At 45.4% G+C, this 19,364-nt stretch overlaps 1 protein-coding gene across 1 annotated transcript in view; it reads right to left on the bottom strand.

Moving 5' to 3' along the window:
• Positions 1-19,364, bottom strand: part of Myo3b (myosin IIIB) — a 338,238-nt gene that overhangs the window by 297,517 nt on the left and 21,357 nt on the right. Inside the window, exon 6 of the mRNA XM_035446507.1 lies at positions 7,563-7,708. Coding sequence (XP_035302398.1) covers positions 7,563-7,708 — 146 coding nt within the window. The remainder of the gene's footprint in view (positions 1-7,562; positions 7,709-19,364) is intronic.

Genomic DNA, 19,364 nt, shown 5'->3' on the forward strand with positions numbered 1-19,364 from the left:
TTTTCTACCCTTTCCTGAATAATTGCTCAGAATCTTGTCACCAATATGAAAACAACCCTGGCTAGCTTTCTAGAGGATAAGAAACCACATAGAATACAGCTAAGTCATTCTACCCATGGGCACCTTAGACTTGCCAGAGCCAGCCCAACCCCCAGCAGATCACAGAAGCATAAGGAAGTCTAACCATGACCTGTAGAACTCCTGAAAGAACCACAGATTCCTGAGAAGCATATTGTTGTTGTATGGAGCCAATAATTAGGGGGTGTTTATTACACAGCTCTAGAAAACTGACTTGTAATAGGCTTTATGTGACACTCCTTGTAGATGGACAGCTTCTGACGTGAACATCCTCCAGGCGACCAGTTCATCACCCTTCTGTCTTGCTCATCCTGCCACTATGCCAATCCATGAAGGCATTTGCAACTATCCTTCCCTTGAGTCCCCGCTTTTTCTACAGTTGTGAAGAAGCCAGGATTCTTGTTCCCTTTAGTACTATTCTGAGCTCTGTTTCCTTGCTGATCCTTTTTGCCCATCTCTCCATCATTTAGGAGCTAAGTCAGATTTAGCCTAAGTGAATGGTGCCAACATAATTGAGGCAGGGGTAATGAGGGAGAAAGCACAGATAACACTGTACGCCAATGCTCTACAGCTCTGGCTTCTCCTTTTTCCTAGGGTAAGTGCATTGCTCAGCCTGGATGGGGACTGGTAGTCCCTGGAGACATGCTCAGGCTTTGCCACCTGATCCCCAAAAGAAATGTTACAAAACTGAATTCTCCCTGCCTGCCAGGACTCAGAGGGGCAGCAAGCTGTACCTCCACAGGAACTAATGACCCCAGCTGCTCAATTCAAATTAGAATGGAATTTGGAAACTGATTGTGAGATTGGAAGTCTTCCGGGGCATGCCTGCCAGGGGCATCCAGCCACTGGGTTCCCAAGGAAATGGAGTGTTAAGTCCCAGGTACAAGGGATATTCCAGAGGCGGAGGAGGGGCCATGCACCCAAGGCACCCTGGAGGATGCTAACTAAAAATGGGATGTGAAATATCATCCAAAATAAAGACTCACAGGGAATAATTGTTTTCTATTGAAGTATATCAAAACTTTCTGCCATTAGATAGTTTATAAATGCGAAACGATGGCAATTCTCCTGGTACTTCTTGCTTTGTGAGTGACGTTTGGATTGTGAAGTTTGTTGCTTAAAGGGCCAATAATGAAGTGACTTGGGTTGCTGAAGAGAAACAAGAACTCCCCAGGGCAAAGCCATCCTTACTGTACCATTAAACACCCACTGCCCCCTCTATTACATTTCAAGAATAACAGTTTAATTTTAATTTCTTTCCCTTGTATTTTGCAGCCTGAAGGGGAAATGTCCTGTGATGATTCTGTAATAGTAAGGCAATTACTAGTGACTCAGGGATCCCCACTGCTTCTGCACCCTCTCACAGCTGTGCAGCAGGAGAGGACCACTGCTTCTGCACCCTCTCACAGCTGTGCAGCTGGAGAGGACCACTGCCTCTGAACCCTCTCACAGCTGTGCAGCGGTTGAGGACCACTGCCTCTGCACCCTCTCACAGCTGTGCATCAGGAGAGGACCACTGCCTCTGCACCCTCTCACAGCTGTGCAGCGGGTGGGGACCACTGCCTCTGCACCCTCTCACAGCTGTGCAGCTGGAGAGGACCACTGCCTCTGCACCCTCTCACAGCTGTGCAGTGGGTGAGGACCACTGCCTCTGCACCCTCTCACAGCTGTGCAGCTGGTGGGGACCACTGCCTCTGCACCCTCTCACAGCTGTGCAGCGGGTGGGGACCACTGCCTCTGCACCCTCTCACAGCCGCGCAGCGGGTGAGGACCACTGCCTCTGCACCCTCTCACAGCCGCGCAGCGGGTGAGGACCACTGCCTCTGCACCCTCTCACAGCCGTGCAGCAGGAGAGGAGGATCACAGCTATGCAGTGTGAAAGGACCAGTGTGTCCCATTTCAGAATGATCTGACTTGTATGTTTAGAAAGTTAGAATCTAAAGGACGTTGTACCTTTTAAAACACATGCCCAAGCAAAATGAAAAGCCAGCCCAGGACTCTCTTTTGGGACGAGAGTCAATTACAAGCCCCAAATCCCTGAGGAAAACTTGCAGATAGCTTCACAACTGATTCCAAGGGTAACTTGCCCACCTGAACCCCACCACCCACTGTATTCAGACAATCCAAAAAGATCCAGACCCTGGGTTCTCAGCATCTGGTTGCCCTTCTTTTTTTTTTTTTTTTTTTTTCCTTTCCACTCAGACTCTGCACGCTTCACTTTTACCAGTGAATGGATTAGGGACAGAAGAAATAGGCATTCCTTAAAGCCAAACCCAGTCTTGTTCATTTTTGCACCTCATCCAACTGAGTTTGCAAGAATAAAGTTGAAGGTGCCATAAGGCAGAGGATGTGGACATTCCTAAGTTCCCAGTGGGCTGGACTCTAATGATAAGTTCTGCAACAGTAACTCAGAACTTAGAGAATATTTTCCCCCATAAGCATAATGTTCTAGTGGAGACTAGTCCTCAGCCTAGGCTGTAACACTTTATTTAGCCACAAAAGTCTAATAACACACCCAAAGTAGAGAGTGCCAGTTATTATATGGCTTCTTTCTAAATAGATGTTTAAAAATACTGTTTTCATGAGAAAATGCATTCCAGCTCAGGATGCCAGAAATGGGCTTTGATTTTCCCCAGCACCCAGTGCAAACTTTCTGACTGAAGAAATAATAGGGAAAACTGGTGGTGGGGGGCAAGAGGGAAGATATTGGGTACTCCAGAAATAGCCCTGGCCTGGCAGATACCAGTTTGCTATTAGTGTGCCATGAACAGAAACTTCTGAATGCAAAGGATGCTATTCTGAAGCATCTCTCTGTTCTTACATAATGTTCTGCAGACCTTCAGGTCAAGCACTTAAGTGCTCTAAATTAGGAAATAAAAGGCAGCTACTTGAAGGGGAGCTTGACAAGGGGATGGATCTCTGGGTTGGGGGTCAGAAACTGATGAGACTTTAGAGGTGGACTGTGTGCCCGTGATGGCACTCTGTACCTCAATTCCTTGACTGAGGCAATCACCGGTGCTAACACAGTCTCTGACTTCTAGGTCACTAACATCAGTTTAATGTCTGGAATGGGGCAGGAAACTACACTTAAGCTTCTTACAGGCTGGACATGTGCCCTATCTGTCTCTGCACTCTGGCGCCATTATTGATGGGCCTAAAATCAGGGAGGATTTAACATTTCAGTGCACTAGCAAGATAGGGGGGCTTTAGAGCCAGACTCCCCGTAGTCACAGCAATTTCCCTCCCTATGTGCAAACAAGGAACCAGCTGCAAAACCTCTGTGGGCTTTCAGTCACCTGCCACAGAAAAGGACTGGTGACATCACCCACCTCCCAGGGTCACTGTGGGGCTCGAATGCATGTTGGTGACACACAGAATGCCAGGCCTGCCACGTAGTTATTAGTAGCACTTGCAAGGCCTCAGCTGTAAGTTGCCCATCATTTGTTTCTCTTATTCGCTTCTTCTCACCCATTAGCTAAATGTTTGGGGTTTTTGTCTCCAAATTAGTTTCACAGGGAATTTGGGGACAAAAAAAAAAAAGCTGTATTGGTTCAATTGTGACTTGAGACTATGACCTCCAGCGGATTGTGCTCCTTGGATTGTGTCCAGAAGGACAATGAGAGAATAAATTTCGATTGTTCAAACCCATAGAATTTCTGGTAATGTGGTGTGGCATCCCTGTGACACTCGGACAGTTGGATCTCCTAGCTTTAGTGATGGAAACATGAAGCAGAGATGTCGCATCTCCTCCCCTCCTAGGAATTTGTACTGCAGGCAGAGCTCTCTTTTCAGAAGACAACCACCAGCTCCGGAGATTGGAATGATCGGGTCAGTTTCCACTGGGAATGGGGGGGGGCAGGGGTCTTTTCTTTTTCCTTCTTTCTAAAGAGAGTAAAGTGGAAGCATGGAGTGCATCATGAGACACTGAGCAAAGCCGCCCTTCATTGGGCCCCGAGTAAATAAATGTGCAACGTGGTGGTTCTCAATGCATGTTCAGTAAACCCACATGGTAACCCACACAGGTCTCCATTGCCTTTTTGAACCCATCTGCCGTGGACAAAGGGAATCATTAAGTAAAGGCTCTGAGCTAAAGAAAGATACATGGTTACCAAGAGACCAACATAATTGTACATTTCTCTTAACCCTACTGACTCATGAAATTATAACTGTGAAACAGAGATCGTCTAAAGTGATATGTGTATGTATGTATGTATGTATGTATGTATGTATGCATGTATGCATGTATGTATAAAATCCAAGCCTTTGGAAATTTCATTGCATCTTCAAGGAAGAGACATGTAAGAATGAATCTACAGATGCTCAGAAATGGTTGCATTTTCTTCCTCTCTTCTAACTCCAGGAAAGAAAAATAGCAGCAGACAGCACCAACAGTCAGTGGGTGACATTTTTTTTTTTTTTTTTTTTTTTTTTTAGAGCAAAGGCGTTAGACAAGATGACACATGCTGACAGGTTCAGCAAATAGTGGATGCTGTGCCAATCAGCAGATAATTTCTGTGTGTTTACAACGTGGGAAGAACTGTGAGTCATGGTATTTCAAAGACAGGTCACGATTGCTGTTTGTCATCTTGTAATGTGAAGGTCGAGAGAGAGGAGAAGGCAGGTGGGAGCTGCAGGGAAGCAGGCCCTGCACACCCGGGCAGGCAGGTCCTGCTGCCTGGTTCTGACAGTGCCCGGACCTCTGGACCTCTATAATACTGCCTGGACTGACACCTGAGGCTCTCACTTCCCGGGTAACTGGAAGGTCACTAACTCACAAGTCCTTTGTAACTTCTGAAAGTTACTTCTCCCAAGACTCAGTCAGGCTCCACTTTGCTTCCCCCACTGGGTCATTTACTTGGTTTATCCTCAGGAAGGAAGTAATTGCAAAGAAGAGGCCAGCAGGGAAATCCAAGGAAGAAAACCACTTTCTAGATCTCAAGGTAACAAGAAATGGATACTTGTTAAATTGAAGAAAATTTCAGTACACTGAAAATACATTCAAATGGGGAGGGTATTAGGGGCAGGGACTGAAGCCAAATAGAATCAAGAATTTTTGTAACTAAAATTATTTGCAGGGTAGGGGAAGGGAGGGGAGGGCAGGGGACCTACCCCCATGAAAAAAGTCAACAATTCATCTGGATTTTTAAAATATGTAAACGAGAGCTGGTGAAGTGACTCAATGGATAGAGATGCTTGCTGCCAAGCCTGACAAACTGAGGTCAATCCCTGAGATCTGAATGATGAAAGTTGTTCTTTGACCTCTTCACACATAGGTACCCTCCCAATAAGCAAATAACAGCAATTTAAGGATTTTAAAAATGTAAATGTTTGCCGGGCGTTGGTGGCCTTTAATCCCAGCACTTGGGAGGCAGAGGCAGGTGGATCTCTGTGAGTTCGAGACCAGCCTGGTCTACAAGAGCTAGTTCCAGGACAGCCTCCAAAGCCACAGAGAAACCCTGTCTGGAAAAACCAAAAAAAAAAAAAAATGTAAATGTTTCATTTCCACACTCTCCATCTAAGAGCCCTTCTGAGGAAACGATACATTTTAACACTCAGAATGAGTGTGCAGGGTCACACAGCTCTAGTCAATCCATAGCCCTTCAAAGAGAACTGTGTGCCTCTGATAGGATGATTCTTAAAGAAATAGCTTGGTGAATATAAACTCACAGAGATCTCCCAGGGTTCAGGAAGAAAACAGCTATACAGTTTAAGCAAGGAAGCTGCATTTTGTCCTTTTCTCCTCTTCCTGCCCAAGAATGCCAAGCCAGCCCACTGGAAGTTGTGATGATGGCAAATGTTGAGTCCAAATTGCACAGAGAATCTGAGAGTATCTGATCCATCATCGGAATGGGAAAAAGGAAGGAGAGAGGCAGGAAGTTTCAGAGAGAGAAGCAGCCTGAGCACACGCTGAGGTAAAGACAAGCTTCTTGGGGTTTCCCTGTTCTCTGAGCCATTCTGAATCAAGGTAGGGAGAGGGTGCTTAGTCTTTCACTCTAGACCCGAGATGCAAGAGGGAAATGGGGTGCTAAAATAAGGATGATCAGAGGGCAGGTACTGTGGACACAGAGTTAGCTAAATGCTTATCACTAGAGTTGAAGGGTCTATTGGATCAAACGCATGTGCACTCGTGCACATAATAGCACACACATACACACACCGTCTTAGCTGACGACTTTATCAGCTTAGGTGATTTTTGAACATTTGATACGTACATAAATGCATACTCTAAAAAAAAAAAGAAGAAAAGAATAAATATACCTAGGTAGATGACCTCTTATTGAAAGTGCATATATCTCACTAGACACACTGCTGTTTGGGAAGCTATGCTGCTAGAGTGAGCAAGCCCTTGTAACATAACAGAGCTGCACAGAGAAATCCTTCCAGACCCCGTTGCTCATTTCCTGACATGTTACTGGTCCCTGTACTGCTATTGGCTCCTGCATCCTTCCATCCCTTTGAATGCTCACCAGACTATTAATTAAAAAGCCAGAAGCCTCATCTGCTCCACCGCTCACCATCGCTTGTTTCTGTGTTTGGGGAAAGGCAAGAAGACCAGCCTGATTTGAATGAGGAACTGTTTTTGGAATATTGGTTGATGGTTTCTTCACATCTGGACTAGGTATAAGTGATAATATTATGATGATGAACGCTGGAGAGCTCCATCTGCATATAAATAGACCTAATCACAAATGCAAATTGCAATCTCCAGAAATTTGTAAAGGCTGCAGATAGCTGTGCCTTTGTGTGCATAAGGAAAGGTCAACACGTGTATTGTGACCTCAGCTCAATGTCCCAGAGTCTTCCTGTAAAAGAGCCTTTCGGAAAAAGATTATCAACCAATCTGCACCCAGGTTGGGCTGGGTTTTCAATCATCTGAACTTCCTAACACAGATCAGCCCAATACCGTGAAAGAAGCACACTTCTTGTACAGACGCTGAATGAACACAGAGTAGAAAATGCACTTGCATCTAAACCATCGCCAAAGACTCCTCTGAGAGGACTGTCCCACTGAGCAGGATGCTATGGGTGAAAGAATAAGGTATATAGATAATATGACCCTTTTCAGACAGGAGTCACTGCTGGTCAGAGTGTAATACGTATTTTGGGGGCCCCCAAATTTCCCAAATACTAGAGAAAGTATACTTGAAAAGAAAACATCAGTGTTTAGACTGACTATGCAGTCCTAAACCGCATCTGTGTTCCTCTTGTGCAAAGCACAAAAGGAACATCTCGGGGAAGATTGTAGTGCTGGAAATTGACAACTATTCCACGCTTGAGTCATTTCTCAGGAGTGTGATCATGCGGAAACATCCTCTCCTTGTGTCCCCCTAACCCTGTTGGTTTTTTCTCTTCTTTTTGAAAAGGAAATATATTTCACAATCAGGCTTTCTCAAATTTGGAGAGAAATTGAATACCAACTAGCTTCCCTCCAAGACCGGTTTCACGAAGTACTGATGAGTCAAGAGCGCCATCTGGTGTCCTACCTTGGTATCTTAAAGAGCATCTTCACAGGGTGCATTTCAAAGAGGGGAGGGTCTCCATCTCCCAGCTCTATGGCTGTGATGCCCAAAGACCAGACGTCACAACGAGCGTCATAGGACGAGTCATACTGCTGCTCACAAGCAATGACCTATCAGACAAAAGCAAGACACAACACATCAGCCCACTGTCACACTAGATACCTTAAACAAAAAACAAAAACATAAACAAAAACCTTCAGACTCTGCCCCCTTTTCTGTTCCATTGACTGTGTTAATACTGAAAGGTAGCAAAATGTTTATATTCTAGATCCACTTTCTGCATAACTAATTCATCTTCTGATATGTTTGCTAACATTTTACTTTTTCTTTTCTTTTTGAACCAGGGTCTCACTATGTTGCTGAGGCTGGTCTCAAATTCACAAGACATACCTCTGCATGCCCCTTTCTTCCATTGTCCTGTGACAGTCGTGAATGCTAGGATTTCAGACAGATTTGTTAACTTTTAACTACGTGTTAGTTCCATTAAAAAACCGTGTTTTGAAACATCTCCATTCCAAGAGTAGCATAAGGGAGTGTATGGGGAGAGGGCCACCCTGTTCCCAGACCACCTGCCTTTTTTCTTTAAAGAAAAGACTGATACCAAACTTCCCTCCCCACCTGCTGCTAAACCCAACCAAGAACAGGTGCTCATAAGAATGGCTGCTACAGAGTCCCCGGGGGTGTGGCCCACTGAGCCACGGGGTGCTGGAAGACCGGATGATTAACAAAAAGTAGGATCCACCCAACTCAGCAGTTTCCCTTTAACCAGCAACATCTGTACCCTCCTCAACCCTCAGCAGGTTTGAGGTACCGCTGCATTTTCTGCTCTAACTGGGTAGAATACCAGCAGGATCAGAAACGACTTCAGGCTCGTCCTCCGGCTGGAGAACACAAACCCTTCGAGGATTCGGTTTCCATCAAAGTTCTCTTACTGGAAAAAGCCCCATACACAGACTCATGACTATCGCTCGAGAATAGGAGAAAGGACCATGCAGGTGGTGAAGGGGAACACCGTACTCCCCTTTGACCTTGATTCTGCCTCCCAGAGCTGTCGGAAAGCCGATGTGTGGTAGCCAGCTATGACATTGGTGAGCACAGGCTGGCCAGGCTGCTCCCCTCAGGCCACCATGCTATCTGGCTTCTAACTCTGAACAAGACAAGGGGGAGGTCAGGCCCGTGCTCTGGTAGATCCCCTGGCTGCTGCTGAGGGTAGAATCAAGTAAAGGACACACAGCCAGCTACAGTGCTAGTGTGGGATCCAGCCATGAGTGGGTGAGCAATAATATAATTCTGAAGGTGGAACCAACTGGAATTGTGGGTGAGCTTATAAGAAAGACTTGTGGATAACTGCAGTGTTTGCCCTGAGTGTGTACCAAAGAACTGGGACTTACTGAGGTGGACGTGGTGCAGGAGAACCAGGTTCAGGCCCTCAGAGCTGAAGTTTTCAAATCTCAAGTGTCAGGGAAGTATCCAAAACCCTAAGATTTTAAACCCTAAGACCCAAGACCTGCTACCGGACTTCTGACCTAGGTAATAACAGGAAAAGTACTATGGTTTGTATGTGCTGCCCGCCCCCATTCATGTGTTAGGAATGTAATCCCCAGTGCATCAGTGTCAGGTAAATGGACCTTTGGGGAGATGTTCAGTCATGAGGCTTGACCCTCTTGAATGTATTCATGGCAATACAAGCACATGAAAATGAAAGGTTCTCTCACCTTCCACCATATGAGGAGAGTCAGAGGCCCTCACAAAATCCTGACACCTTCACCTTCATCTTCTCAGAACTAAGAGCTGTGATGGAATAAATTTTTGTTCTCTATAGATTGCCCTGCCTTGGCTACTTAGCACAAAGTAAACCAGCAAAAAAAAAAAAAGAAAAAGAAAAAAAAAAGTATGTTGCTGGACTGGGAAGATGACTCAGCAATTAAGAGCTCTGGTTAATCTTCTAGAGACCCCAGGTTCAATTCCCAGCACCCACATGGCAGCTCACAACTGTCTGTACTCCAGTTCTAGGTGATCTCACACAGATACACATGCAGGCAGAACACTGATATACATAAAATAAAACAAACAAAAAAGATAAAATAACACTACATATATATGTTGTTTTGAGCCCCTGGATCTTAATATTGCCATAGCAGCAATGGAAAACTAACGTATCCGCTCTCTTCCACAGCAAGTCACTGAGGAAATGCTCCAAGCTTCCCATCCTCAACCTCAGCTCTTGCTCTCTCTGCTGAATTCTGTCTCTCTCTCCTGGTCTCTGAACTGGAGAACATTCTTCCATGGACCACCACCATGGGCTGGCTGCCACCCCTCCATCTGAACAGAATGTCTTCTTGCAGACTATCCTGTCATATGTTCAACATATTATTTTCAAACTAAAGTTAGGATTTCTCTGAACCTGGAGCCAGAGGCTATTTTGACACCCCTAAACACCCCACTCTCTTCACCCCAATCAAGTGAGAGCCTGCAGCATTTACAAGGGGCCCCAGAGAAGGCTCCTCAGCACCTCTCTGGAATGACATTTTGAAAGTGTGGAACAAGTGTAATGTTAGACCTATCAATCAGCAGGCAGTCTGTCAATTTATTCATGACCCTCTGATGGGTCTTGTGAGAGAAAGAAAAATAAGCTCTACCCTCCCCTAAGCGGGGTCCTCTAATAGATGGCAAGCCATGGCCACCATCAATGTCCTCAGACAGTGTGCACTAACTTTTCTGTATGGGATGTGGGCTCTAAAATCTCAGGGTACTAGAGAAAGACTGCCGAGGAAGATGAGGAGGAGTGGCTTGCTCCAGGAGTCTACAGCTTCCAGGAAGAAATTCAACTTCCAACCCTCTCAACCAAAACACAAAAGGCAATTCCAAAAACATGTCCAAGTTTGGAACCCCAGGCCTGCTGACACTTCCCCGGTGTTGGCTTAAACATTCAAAACTGATTTCAACTTGTCTTTGCAGACAGACACTGTCTGCACAAACAAAAAACACTTTTCAGCAAAATTCTTCTCCACAATTCAGCTCATTCTAACCAAAGAGGCTCTTCAAGGAAGTTTAGAGAAAATTGCACTGATAAAATAACTCACAAACCATTATTTTGCAGCCATGAGCCAGACAACATGCGAGGCCCTGAAGAGTGAAAGCCAAACGGTGCAGTTTAGTCTTCACCAGCAACCCTGAGGTGGGTGCTGTCATCTCCTTTTGTAGCTGTTTACTCAACAAGAGAAAATTGTGAGCAGACCTGTGATGGATTTTTAAAAACCGCTCTAAGGATGCTTCCCACATGAAGGTCAGTGCGTCTTGTCAATGGATGTCCTATAAATCTAATGCAAGAGCATCTCTATGAAAAGGAGAAAATGCAGAGTAGTTCTTAGCATTCTCTTTGTCTCTCAAACTGTGACTGTCTGGTCTTTGAGTCCCTTGCCTTGAGAGAAGGGCTTCCCGAATTGAATCTTTGTTAGGAAGCTCTGCTAAGCAGAGAGCCGCTGTGGCAGGCAAAGCACTGTCTTGAACCAAGTTTACCAACTTCTGAGTCATGCTAGAAGTATGGAGACTGACAAGTTGAGTTGAAGGTGACAAAGGTCCAGAATCCCACAAACCCCATTATCTCACACACCTCCAATATCACTTTGCTGCCCATGGTGATGAGTGGGTGTGTTTTCTCTGTCACCTGTAGTAGAGACATGGTGTCTATGTGAGGAACATGAATGATAGGGTAGTGAAGGAAGGGAAGAATGGACATGTGTGAAGGGAAAACTGAAGGGCTTAGAGTTTCATTTAATGTGGGGATGAGGAGGGACACACCAAGGAACAGTGACACATTTGACCCTATGCGAGCAGAATGGCAGTTTCAAATATAACATTGAGGAAATCCTCTTGCTAGTTCAAAGTGAGTCTGTGTTTACTCCTAATCAGACAGAAATATTCACTTATGTCTTCAAGATCTTTCTTAGTTTTTCTCCTTCAGTATGTGGATGGAGCCAACCATTTGGGCAAGCTGTGTTCTACTCCTGAGCTATGTCCCCAGCCCTTGGTTTATTGTTGCTATTATTTTTAAGTACATGTGTGTGTCTGCGTGTGGGTTTGTGTGTGTGAGTATAGTGGCTATGGAGAATAGAAGAGCATCAGATGCCCTGGAACAGGAGTCAGAGGCAGTTGTGAGTGACCCAGTGTGGTGCCAGGAACTAAACCCAGGTCCTCTGTAAGAACAGCGAGTGCTCTTAACCACTAAGCCATCCATCTTCCCAGTGCCCAGCCCTTGTTTCTTTTTTCCTTTTTCTTTCTTTCCTCATTTCTTTTTTAAAAGATTTATTTATTTGATTTATTTATTTATTTATTTTTGTGCAAGTCCCACTATGAAGCCCAGGCTGGTCTTGAGCTCATAGTCCAGGACCTCTCTTGATTTATAAAATGATAGGATTGGGAGAAGAGTCATTTCTACCATCCCTTCCAGCTCTAACATTCTTTGACTTCATGACTTCTAAGTAGGTGACCTTGGGATAGTATTTGAAAAGGAGGGTTCAACACCCCCATGCAAATTAGCTAGAGTGCAGAATAGGTTATTCTGGGGCAGGCACTTTCTTGATGGCTGGAACCTTGAAGGGATTTTATCACTGATATTTTGTAGAAGGAATTAAGGTCTTTGAAAAGAGACCAGTAGCTATGCTAACACCTCCGTTAAGGAAGATGAACTTGAGCCACAGAGCAATTGTTTGGATGCTGGTTAATGGAGCGTGTCCTGGTTCCTCCCTCGAAATGTAAACTTAGGGCTCTGCTGATGGCACTTAGATTGCACTGTTGCACATTTTAGGAAGAGAGGAAACACTAATGCCACGATTACCAGCAGTATCTATGCACCGGCAGCCTTAGTGCCCAGTACCAATAGCTATCCTACACAGAGGTGGCCTTGAGCTTTCCAAATGGCAGTTGTAACCACTTTGGCCTGCAAAACTTTTCTTTCAAGGGGAGACAGGGAACAAGCAAGAGGTCTTCATAATGGGTTAGGTCATGGAGCACAAGCTAGCAGTCCAGACCACAGGGGCAGCTCTTTTTAGTCTTCTTCATTGGAATCAGGTTCAGGTGATTAAGGCCTCCTAATCACCTCTACCCACCCCATGGTGGATGAGTGTCCTCCTCTGCCTCAGGAACTTCCAGGGCATGGAGATGGGACTTCCTTGACTTGATATCACAGTCACTTGGCCTCATTGTCTCCTTGTCCCTCTCAGAATGGTCAGATGAGTGCTATTAAAGTCAGCTGATGATTTCCTCTGTTGCCAGCCTTGGGGTGGAGGGACACTCTTGGGTCATGGAGACTCTGGCCTCTGGCTAAGAGAGGCAGATGCAGTGCCCGCATCTTCTGTTGGTTTTAACACCCCTCAGTGAGTGAATCTGACAACATATTTCATCTCTCTCTTCCCTTCTTCTTCCCACACAGACTGGGCAACCCATTTCTCAAGGGCCTCCTCCCAAGTGCTATTGAAGAAAAGGTGTCACCTTTTCTTTGGCACCAAAAGCTGATCAGCAGGCAAGTGGGTCATTGCTGCTGGGTAACTTAATTATTTACTCCTTTGACATCTCCTATCACTTGCATTTTGTAAAATGACTATAGGGAACATGAATTATTTTTATAATAAAAAACAGCAAGTTCTTCATTTGACCTGTGTCCTGGGAGCACAAAGATTGTCTGTGTTTCCTTCTTCTGGAACACCTTCGGGATTCTTTATCAAGGAACCACTGGGTTAAAGGTGGTGTCTTGATTATAAAACCAGATTCCCAAGAGATTAATCAAAGAACGCACAAATTCCCATCTGTACCATTTCCACTGTGGGTGCAGGGCAGAAAGAGCTCTCTTGCTTCCTAGGGTGTGCAATGTCCCGTGGCTGCAGCTTCATTGCAGTCCAGACAAACAGTGGGGCTCACTGATGAGGCTCCCAAGAGATGGGCAAGCACTTCTTCTAGAAAGACCTGGGACCTTCTTCTCAGAGTCCAAGAGAACAGCTCTTTTTATCACAAGGTCCTTCTATCTGCAGAGAACACCTTGACCACGATGGATGCCCAAAGGCAAGGAACAGTCCACACAGGAGCTCCAGTGTCCAGGAACCTAGATTTCTCCAGTAAGATATTTAGCTTAAACCCTTTTCAAATAATATCAAGAGCAGTTGGCCTAAATCCTCTTCAATAACCCCTTCCAGTAGACAGTATTATCTTGTGTTTTACTCTCCTAAAAGCTTCTAAATGTTAAAATACCAAAGGTCTTCAGTTTTTATTTCTCCACTAATATTTCTGAATGTCATTAGAGATTTAATTAAGCTTGCTTTCTGTATTCTGATTTCTCACCTTGCTAGAATCAATCAAGCAGTCCAAAATTATAACCAGAGGTCGAGATTAAATTTTCGTCCAAGTACACAGGCAAATGCTGTTATCTCAAGAGCTAAATTCAGCTAAATAAGAGGCAAGGCAAATAGACCTAATGCTATTGCTCCCTGGCTGACCTTGAGCCCCAAAGTGCGGGCAACAGACTGTCAAATAAGATGGGCTGAGAGGTAGGAAGGTGAGCAGGATCCTTCATTTTGCTTGCACAATCTATGCAGCACAATTGGCAAAGGCTATTGATCAGAGAACCTTATACAATAGCGCTCTGCCTATGTAATCAGAAGTAAATATTCCATCAGTAAACATTGCTTTAAGATATAAACGTCTTGCACGGTTACATGCTGAGGTAGTAGGTGAATGAATGAAGTTCCTTCATCCCTAAAGTGAAATATAACTCAGAGGATAGATATACTAGAGATTTAGGAATATTTTTGCTTTGGTTGATTGGGTTTTGTTTCGTGGACCAGATGAACAAGAAGAGATGTTTTTGTTATTCTTTCACCAGTGGGACTGAATCTATACTTTATGCATCGAGAAATTGGTAGAAATAATTTAGACTGTTCTTTGAACTTTGGAGCAATCTCTAATGTAAATGTTATTCAAAAGTCTTTTTCCCCCTACTCTTGTAATATTCAACCAAAGCCTTTAGAGAAATCAACTCAGGTTCAAATTTAAAATACACACCGCAGGCTTATATAACATCAACTTCCCTACATGGCTGGTGGAGGGTGGAGTGGGGACTCATTCTAGGTTTGAGGCTGGCACACAACTGACATATGCCCCTACAGTCTCTGAGTTCCTGGGAGCATGCACCATTCCTTCCATGTCTGGTGAAACACTTCCCCACAATCAGGGCTGGCTGGTACCTGCATGCTCCTCTATGGAAGGTGAACCTGTGTCCTGAGGAACTTAGGGACCCAATCAGCCTGGAGGCCTAGCGCACCCCCTGTGCTCCCTGGTCCAGCAGCTTCCTCCATGCAGATAGACCCAGGAGGACCCTGGGACTCACCAGGAGAGGAAACTGAGGTCTCCTATAGGCAACTAACTGACTTCCCCAAAGTCATACAGTTGATTCAAAGCCAATGTAGTTGCAAAACAGTTCCCAGGATCACCCAAGTCAGGTACATCTGGGCACTCTTATAATATGGAGAATGCTGGGCCACCACCAATGACACTGCATTTTCTATGAGTAGAAGTGAAAGTTGCTCTCTTTTCTCTGCCTGTTACATACAGCCCCTCCTACAGAGAGCAAGCTGCAGAGGGTTCTCCAGTTCAGTACCATTATCCTGGGAGAAGAAACAGATTCAGAACAGTTAAGCAGCCTGCCCAAGGTCACACAGTGGGCAGGTGGAATTGAAGCATGTGCCTGCAGGAGGAAGATAGTGAGGAAAAGCATGCCTTTCCCCTCCAGGATCCAATTGGAAATCAGGAAGAAAAGCAACCTGTCCAGTGCAGCAGTTTCTGGTTTGGGTCCTCACCCAGGCTGCTAGCATCACAGCACCCTTGGAAATGTCACCGTTCCTATCAGAGTGACTCTCCTTGACTTTCTAAAACTGAAAAAAAAAAGTATGGAAATCCCTAAGGACAGAGGAGAGAATGGCACACAATATGCCCCACCTCTGTCTGCTTTTGTATCACCTCGCTGCAAGGCTCGGCTGGAATCACTCCTAACTCCAACTGCATCCTTCTGATAGCTCAGTGACCACCCTGCAAGGAAGCAAGTGCAGAGTTCAGCTTTGGTGCATTTTTCCTTCTACCGTGTGGCGTGGGTTCCCAGGACAAGGAGCCACCTGGGAGTTGAGACCCTGGGCTCAGGAAAGTTGTATGACTCTGATTTCCCTCAGCACCCAAGGACACAGGAGTGAGAGGGAACAGATGCCTTGATCCTTCCCACCTCCCCTGGGGGGAAGGGAGTAGCCTGGATGATTCCAAATGCTAAGTGGAGGCTTTGACACTTTCTACTTAGTGGGGTGGAGAAATCAGAGGCACCCTCCCTGATGCTCATGTGCTCTGCACATCTGGACCTAAGTTTGCAGATGGGGTCCTATACTTAGACCCACCAAGAAGACTGGTGACACTTCACCACCGCCCACAGGGCCACCCCACACCTCCACACTGACATATGACTCAACTTCTCCACCCAGCTTTAGCTGAGGGAGAAGCTTTCCCTGGAACCCAGGGGAAGTTCTGTCTGGACCCAGCCATCAACCTTGCCATAGCCCTTCACTCACCAAGCTCTTCATGCCTATGTCAAGCCTTAGGAGGCAGAGCCACTTCTGAAAGTGTAAAGGATAGAGATTTCTTCTCTGTTTCCCAAGGGAGGAAACAGATGCTCAGGAACCATGCAACAGCAAAGGCAATGAGATCTCAGAGATGAACCCACTGGGAAAGAACCAGAAGTCTCTAAGGGACTCCCGGCTCTCAATGCCTTCATTTCTCCTAGTGGTTGTACTGGCAGGTGGGGTCCTCAAGGGTGCCCAGGCTCTGAGTGTGTACACGTGTGTGTGTGTGTGTGTGTGTGTGTGTGTGTGTGTGTGTGTGTGTGTGTATGCGCGCGCACATGTGTGTGCACATGTGTGTGCACACATGTGTGCGTCTGTGTGCCTGTGCACAAGAGTGTGGTGTCAGGGCCTTGTGCCTGCTTGGCAGGTTCTCTACCACTGAGTTATACACGCCACCACAACCCTCCCAAGATTTCAAGAGAAGTTTAAGTGACACAGACCAAAACAGACAGGTCACCAACATCACTTCACCTTACCAAGACTTTGGTGAGACTCTAGCCCCATTATCCAAAAAACATAAAAAGCCATGGAAGTAAAATCAGGGAGGGATTTTCCCACTTAGACCTACGAGGGTTTTCTGTAAAATGGAAGAGGCGGTGGAGGCAGGGGCCTCCCATGTAGGTCTCTTCTCCTATATGAGCATGTGTTTTGTTGTGGCTGTTGATTTTATCTGTCTGTCTGTCTGTCTGTCTATCTATCCTACCTATTCATTTTGGTTTTTTAAGACAGGGCTTTTCTGTATTATCCTGGCTGTCCTGGAACTCACTCTGTAGACCAGGCTGACCTCAAACCCACCTCTCTCTGCCTCCCGAGTTCTGGGATTGAAGACATGCACCACCACTTGTGGTTCACTGTTGTTTAATTTATAAAGAGCAGAAATGTACAACTCTGAAAATGAAAGTCCGAGATCAAGTACCGGCACATCCAGTGTCTGTCTGTCTAGAGGGAGCTCCTCGTGGTGTCTTCTTCCTGCCCCCTCACATGGCGACACCATTTTGAAGGCACTTCTGAGGCACACATGCCCACACATTTCCACTGTGTTATTTTATTTTGTCTTTGTAGGCAGTTTCTTTTCTCTCATTTTTACTTTTTATCTTCTCCCACTTTTCTGGTCAAAAATATTCAGTAAGTTCTCGGCTGAGACAGGTTAGTGAATGGAGCATTTGTTGTGCAAGTATGAGGCCTGAGGTTTTGATCCCCAGCTCTCACAGAAAAGCTGGGTGTAGTGGGATGCGGCTGTAATCACAGAGCTGGGGGCTGGAAATGGGTAAATCTGTAGGGCTCAGGGCCTGAGAAACAGGCTCAGTGAGCGCCTTAAGTATTGCAAAAGTTAAGGTGGAGAGCAATAAAAGAAGATTGCTCTCTCTTCACACTCACATGAGTTAGTATACACACATGCACACACACACACACACACGCACACACACACACACACACACTAATCTTCAGCATTTCTTATGTCTGTGGTAATTCAGAAAAGCTCCCAGTCTGACTCAAAAATACAAATACTTTTAACTTCTTTATCCAAACTAAAGTCATATTTAAACTGAGCAGCTGTTGTTTTTTAAACCATGAATGGCAGAGTTCAGATCAGAAAAATTCATTTTCCTAAAGTACTTTATTTTTTCAGATTTCTCCTTGAGCTTCATTACCGGTATTTAGTGATGTGTTGAACCATTACAGTCTTTTCCGACACACCAGAGTGAATATTGCCAACACCAAAACAAAGCCTTTTACATCTGAGGCTGGTAAGATGGAGCCATGCTCCGTGAAGAAGAGGCATTCAGGCATCTTGCTGTCCCAGCAGACACCACAAGGAGGCTTTCCCAAACCTGCCACTTGCTGTATGAATCTAGCGAGACAATAACAGATAACCACTAGCCAAGGACACTGGCCACATACTCATTGCCTCTGCTAGAGTGCTGACATCACCTCCTGGGATAAGCCCCTGTAGCCAGTATGTGTGGTGTGGGAGAGCTTGCGTGTGCTGGCCAAGCTCTCGGGGCTGTGTACCCAGCCACGCACCTGCTTCTTTGTTCAATCCCCGGAACCCACAGAAAGGAAAAGGAGAGAACTGACCCCACAAATTTGTTCTCTGATCGACACACGTGTGCCAAGACATATGCACCTCTACACACAATAATGATAATATGAAACTATTTTAAGTCCTCCCGACTGAAACCTCTTTGGATGATTGTCACATTCACACACTATGTTATAGTGACTTGACTTCCTGGACAAACACTGCATTTAGACAGTTGGATTCTCTAGGGCTCATTTTAGGTTGACACCAAGAAGGATATTCCCAGATGAAAATATTAATCAAGATACATGTTATTGGATACACCAGTGCTCATCATTAAACAATTTCTGTAGTGTTAAGGATGAGGACTTTGGGGACCAGGGTGACTCAGTGGGTAAACGTTTGCTGTGAAAGCATAAGAACTGAATCCAGATCCTAGCACAAGAGAAAGCTGGCAAGGCGGCATGCGTCTGTAACCTCAAAACTGGGAGAGCAGAGAAAGGCGGATCCTTAGATCTCATTAGCCAGCCAGCCTACCCAAATTGACATGCTCTGGGCTCAGTGAGAGACTTTGTCTCAAAAGATTAGGTGGAGGAACAACTGAGACCTTTAACCAACGTCAACCTCTGACCGCCACATGTACACAATACACATGCACACACATGTACAACACACACACACACACACACACACACACACAGCGAGACAGACAGACAGAGAGAGAGAGAGAGAGTGAGAGAGAGAGAGAGATGTGTGTGGTGGTGATGGAGACTTTGTAACTAAATAACTCAGTTCAAATTCTAATGACTGTCCAAGGACAAAGGATGGTTACTTCCTGTGACTTATTTCCTCATCTGCGAGAAACATGAGGGTGGAAACAGCGCTGCCTTCCTTGGTTTGTCCCCAGGATCCTAGATCAGTTAATAAATATGTAGCACTCAGTGCCTCATATGTAGCAAGCAAATGCTATCTCTTGTTTGGAAACCAAATTCACTAGCAAGAGCTTAGGGAATATAAATGACAATAATGGCAAAAATCTTCCAGAACTGTAGCATTTTATGGCTTTTTCAACCCTTCAACACAAAATATCTC

The sequence above is a fragment of the Cricetulus griseus genome, chromosome 6 (assembly GCF_003668045.3).
Source record: "Cricetulus griseus strain 17A/GY chromosome 6, alternate assembly CriGri-PICRH-1.0, whole genome shotgun sequence".
Classification (NCBI taxonomy): domain Eukaryota; kingdom Metazoa; phylum Chordata; class Mammalia; order Rodentia; family Cricetidae; genus Cricetulus; species Cricetulus griseus.